Genomic DNA, 5,834 nt, shown 5'->3' on the forward strand with positions numbered 1-5,834 from the left:
CAGCCACACCACAGAGGTGAGGCTCTTCAGGTTCTTCTGAGGCAGAAATCCTCCTTACAGGAACAGGCACCAACCCCAGCAAACATGGGAATGGGCAGAGCAAGAGCCTCAACAGTCACAAAGATGGGCTTGATTTAGAGGCCTGAAACCCACCACACCAAGACAGACAAAGTTGTTCCCCCCCTCAAGCCAACATTTCCGTGTGCCATCTGTAATTACTGTACAAGCTATGAGACTTCCCTTGGAAGGTTTTCTGTTCAAAAATACAAGCAATTCTTTTTTATTCCAAGTGGTCTTAGAACATATATGCTAAGCCAACCCCCCCCAAAATACTCTCTGAAATGATGTTCAGAAAACCCCCTTACCTCAACTTCTCAATTACATCTTCCAGCAGATATTCCACCACCGGGAAAGTGAACCCAGGGATGTGAATCATTGGACAATGGTCTGTGGGGGAAGGTACAACTCAGCTTTAAAACCACCAATGAAACACTGCACTGAAGTAATAGAGGCAATAAATTCTTCCCTATTTCTGCAATATAGCTGTCATGTCTGTGTGGGTTTGCTGATTATTTATTTTCAAATTCCCGTGGAATACACCAAATTCACCCCCAAGTGAAGCTGTTGAGTTAAAAAGCACAGGTAGCAAGCAGTGTATTGCACACCAGCATGTTCCCCTGGCTCCAGCCACAGGATAAAGCTAGGAGACTGAACAACTAACACTTCAATCTGGTTGCCCACTCACACCAAGAATCCTAAAATGTGGTAAATATGACTAAATATTTAACAGGAAAATACTCTGTGGATTCTACTTCCGCAGCATGTCTGAAGAGCAAAACCAGAAGCAATACTTGCTCATGATGAGATAAAATAGAGAATCAACATCTCCAGCAGCTGCCAACTCTCTGGAAAACTGAAGTAATTTCCTCTTTTGATAAAAATCAATTCTATAATTTAAGAACTGCATTTTACTGTAGAAGCCTAAATTACTTAAGAGGAACATTTCTAGGAAGCATTTAACCTACCAAAGTACTCGGAAAACTTCTCTGCATTTAGAGTAGCACTCATTAGTATGACTTTCAGATCCAGTCGAATATTTAGCAGATCTTTAATAATGCTCATTAAAACATCTGACTGAAGATTTCTTTCATGGATTTCATCAAGGACTACGTGACTGATGCTGGACAAGTGCCTAAAACAGAAGAGGGGGAATTTAAACAGTTGTTTTTAGCAAAATGAAAGAACAGTCAGGACTCCTCTCATCACTGCATTCAGTTTCTCATCACACAGGGACACTCACTTGTCCGACTGGAGCCACTGGAGGACAATTCCCGTGGTACAGTACAAAATTGAACCTTGTTTCCTCGGCAACCGACTGAAAGAGACACAATAACAATTCCTCAGTTCTCTTCTGTATTTTAAAAAACACTTCAAAAGCTTAAGATCCAGGTGCAGATGCCAGTGCAGTCATGCTGAAGGTGCCTCACTGACTTGCTCACAGCTCAAGGGGAGGAACAGGAACCAGGCCACAGCTGCATCCCTTTGGGGAAGGACCCAGGGGTGTGACAGAGGCCCTGACTGCCCAGACATCCTTTATCATCACCTGCACACTGCAGTGCTGACCCCACTGCTGCAGCTGCCCAGGCTCAGCACACAGGGCACTCAGGCACAGCAGTGGGACAGCCCTCACTGAGCACTGAAGAGAAAGAGCAGGGAGACTCTCTAAGCTCCAACTGAAATGCTGGCAGGGCTGAGCTGTCCTCTCTCACCAGCAGTTTTGTTTCAACAATAAAGGTTCCATTATTTGCTGGTAACATTTCAGGTACCTTTTAAAACTACAGCTGACTCCAAATGTAAGAGCTTTTGCTCTGTGAACTCCTGTCAATGCATCTATTACCTGATCCCAGGGGATTAGTCCATAGGTAAGTGTAGCAATTACATAGTTTCCCACAGAAATATGGCTCAGACCATTCTCTCCTTTAGGATTTCCATTTTGCCTTGCAATTCCTGGATTAGGGACATCACTTTTAGTTCAACCAACAGCAGAAAACCTTTTAGAAGATCTGAAAAAAGGGCGTACTAGACAAAGCACAACTTGGTGCTGGTCACTGTCACACATTGCATAAAACACAGCAACTGCACTCAAACTCTGCTAAAACTGAAAACCTCATTCCCTACACCAGCTACTCACAAGAATTCTTTTTGGAGAAAATATCAGCAGGAGAGCAGCTATTTAAGGACTGCTTTTCAAACTGTCTCCTTCATGTAACAGTAGCTGGTACTTCCCACAGGAGCAGCACCAGGAGCCACTCACCTCTGCAGGCGGATCTGGTACCCCGTGCTCTTGCCACTGCCACAGGCCTCTGCCCTCTCAGCAGCCACCCTCTCAGCCACCTGAGGAAAACAAAGCAAACTCTCAAAAATCCCACAGGCTGATCTGTGATTGAGCTACTCATCAGCAAGAAATACCTGGAACCGAGAAGTTCTGTAAATAACAAAGAAACGCCCTGAAAACCACTTTTTCTCCTCCCCTGAGAACAGTGTTTCCTGTCAGCAACCCAGGGCAGGTTTGTGTCCTAGGACAGACTTGAGAGGAACAGAACCACACTCCCCTTCAGCAGGGTGCACTTTCCCTCAGGGTAAAGCAAGGGTCTCTCATCACTTGACACTGAACTAGCAAGAAGAGTAATTACTGAGCACTTGAGAGCCAAACTCTTTCCTATCTTAATCCACCTCTAGAGGGCCTGACACAGCACTAGTTTTTATCGTAATTCACATTTGCACTGCAAAATCCATTAAAATCCCAGATATAACCCATGGCTAAACTCGGAGAACGAGCCTGCAGTGCCAGTACTCAAACCCCAACCACCACTTGTGAAATATCAAATCAGTGCACAGGAACAAAACCGTGGCTTGTAACAGAACCTCAGGTAACTGAGAAGGAGCACACAGAAAGCTCAGAGTCACAGGGATAACCCCCCAGGAAGCGAGTTTGCCGAGGGCACTCACGGAGATGGCACTGATCCTCCTGGGCTGGGTGCAGACGATGCGGCACGTGGAGCCCCTCCCGCGCTCGATGTGGTCGTCCAGGATGAACTGGGTCACCTGGGTCGTCTTCCCACAGCCCGTCTCCCCACTGATCACAGTCACACGGTTGTTGTTGATCAGGTTCACGAGCTCCTGGTTCCACAGAGAACACGGGCACTGAGTTATTGTTCAAATCAGATTTTAGAGGGTTTTGACCATTCTCTGCTACCATGCAGTGACCCTTGAGCAGTCACAGCAGCTGAAGGAACACTGAGCTGTTTGTCACAACTCTGCAACTAAAGTTTAGTTTAAACCACACGGGAGGTGCTCATTTGCACTTTCCATGTGTAAGGTTTAAAGCACATCCAACCTGAGCACTGGCTTTAAATTTCATATGAAAACAACATGAAAGGACTTAAAAAAAAAACAAACCTAAAATACACTTTAAAGTTTTCTGCCTCCTGCTTGCCTCCTGTACGTCTCTGGGGACTAAAAACCACCATTTACCCCGTTGGCCTCCAAGACTGCATGAACTGAAGGTTTTTAGCACAGTATTTTAACATTTCTTGGACCACCAGAAACAGCTTCCCAGCCCCTACCTCCCAAACCCAAGGATTGTCAAGGGCATTATGACAATTTCAGGAAACAAACACTAACAGAAAGGACATGATGGCAAATAGATGAATTTCAGGACAAAGCTCACTAATCATTCACTGAACCTGCAAAAGCAAACCTATCACAATACTCACTTTCTACTTCACACAAGGGGCACCAAATGAAGAATAAACACCAATTAATAACAGCCTTTACTGTCACTGATGTTATCCTGTGACTGGGAAACTAATGGCAGTCAGAGCCAGCAGTACAGCCACTATTTTACAACACAGCAGCAGAAACACGTATCTCCGTAGTTAAACACACACCTACCTCTCTCATGCCATAGGAGGGGAGTTTCTCTCGAAACCTCTGGGGAATAGAAAATAAAAGTATCTTTAAACACCTCTTTAACTGAAGCAACGTAACAGATTCCATCTATAATCCAGGCTAAACTGCGAAATAATGACAAACTCCTCAGCAATACTTATATAAACCCAGACCCAAGGGGAATAACTTTATTTCCATGTGTGTTTTCAGTTTCATTAAATTCAGCAAAATTATCTAAACCCAGTAGTTCAGCACATGCTGAGGAAGGCACACACAGCTGCAAGAGCAGGGATGTTAAAGTAACATAAACTCTGTTTCTAAGGAGCGATTCCTTCAGAGCCCATTGCTGTGCTTTCAGTTTTAGACATAAGTGCAGGGACACAACCCATAAAAAGAAAGAAAACTCCGCCCAATAAAACAATGTGTCATCTTTGAATTATAGATTCTAATTGTCCCTGAAATTGGTAATTTCACATTTTTAATCACTGTCTTATCAATAGGCACTTATAAAATTCTGAAGGCAATTTTTAACAAAAGTAACATCATGACAACTTCCTAGTAAATAAACTGCAAACAGGTACATTTGCAGGTCAGTTTAACTGAAAAAAAAATCCAACAAAAAGTACCTGCATTTCAATATATCTGGGATCAGATCTCTTCTTCCTTAAGTCTTCTTTAAGCTGCTCATCTAAATCAGTATCCTGCTCATTTTTTTCAAAGAGATATTCCACATCCCGATCCAGGGATGTTTTTTCCAAGGCCGGTCTCCGTCTTACAGGAGCCTTTTCAGCATCTGGTTTCACCTTCACAGGCTGCTCTGTAGGGCTGGAATCAGAGAACAGAAACCTCAGAGGTGATCCCAGCTAAGCCTGGCCACGTGCAGGGAGCCACTACAGGAACACATGAACTTGAGGTTGAGACGTTTTGTCCATCAGTCAATGAACCACCAGCCCGTAGGAATACAGAATCATGGAATGGTTGGGGGTGGAAGGACCTTAAGGTCCATCCAGCCCCACCCCTGCCGTGGGCAGGGACACCTCCCACTAGCCCAGGTTGCTCCAAGCCCCTTCCAACCTGGCCTGGGACACTCCCAGGGCTGGGGCAGCCACAGTTTCTCTTGCAGCCTGTCATTATGGTGCATGCCCTGGAACTAATAAAGTCTGAAGTTATGAGCCACCAAAAACTTTACATCGGTATCTAGAAAAGTAACATGTTCTTTTGTACCAAATTAAGCGACCAAGCAACAAAACATTTTCAGAAAATTACTGCTTGACCCAGTGCCCTGTAACTGTAACTGGTTCCTCCATGCCCTCATTTCAGCACACCTGCCCAGTTCTCCATCACCTGAAATCCTCAGCGAATTCAGAACATACTTTGCTCCACAGAGGGGGACAAAAGACTCCCAAACTGCACAATAACTGAAAACACAAGTCAAATGCCATCTCTGGAAGAGTAACTCCAGAGACCAGGGAAGCTTAAAAGTCCCACATATGCACCCTAAGTAGGGCCTGAGATCAGTTACAAGATGTTATGATTTTAAGTAGAAATGTTACACCCGAAGCTCAGCAATGATGGAAGAGAGTTTTACAGCAATGACTGCAACCATTTCAGTGTGACAACACAGGTGGACAAACCTAAGGATATCTGTTAAGTCAACTGACTCACTAAAGGTAAATTCCAGTACATCTTCCTGCCAGTCTGTGGGAAGTTTAAAAGAACCAGTGCCTCTTTACCTTTCCTCATCCCCGGACCACCAGGACATGGATTCTTGCTCTTTGTCGTTCTTAGCCTGGACGGAATTCAGGAGCTGCACGATCTGCTCTTCCCTGCGCTCGTCCATGCGCACGACGGCTCTCTGCGGGAACAGCACAGCCTGTCCGGAG

General features: G+C 44.8%; 1 protein-coding gene across 1 annotated transcript in view; it reads right to left on the reverse strand.

Moving 5' to 3' along the window:
- The window catches only part of DHX36 (DEAH-box helicase 36), a 15,854-nt gene extending 10,026 nt beyond the window's left edge, over window positions 1–5,828 (reverse strand). The window contains exons 1-8 of the mRNA XM_029962342.1: window positions 5,685–5,828; window positions 4,578–4,776; window positions 3,955–3,993; window positions 3,010–3,180; window positions 2,315–2,394; window positions 1,301–1,375; window positions 1,026–1,192; window positions 366–447 (exon numbers count right to left, since the gene is read on the reverse strand). Coding sequence (XP_029818202.1) covers window positions 366–447; window positions 1,026–1,192; window positions 1,301–1,375; window positions 2,315–2,394; window positions 3,010–3,180; window positions 3,955–3,993; window positions 4,578–4,776; window positions 5,685–5,791 — 920 coding nt within the window. The 5' untranslated portion in view covers window positions 5,792–5,828. The remainder of the gene's footprint in view (window positions 1–365; window positions 448–1,025; window positions 1,193–1,300; window positions 1,376–2,314; window positions 2,395–3,009; window positions 3,181–3,954; window positions 3,994–4,577; window positions 4,777–5,684) is intronic.
- Window positions 5,829–5,834: the final 6 nt, after the last annotated feature.

Source organism: Manacus vitellinus, unplaced genomic scaffold, assembly GCF_001715985.3.
Source record: "Manacus vitellinus isolate BGI_N305 unplaced genomic scaffold, ASM171598v3 scaffold_45_pilon, whole genome shotgun sequence".
Lineage (NCBI taxonomy): Eukaryota > Metazoa > Chordata > Aves > Passeriformes > Pipridae > Manacus > Manacus vitellinus.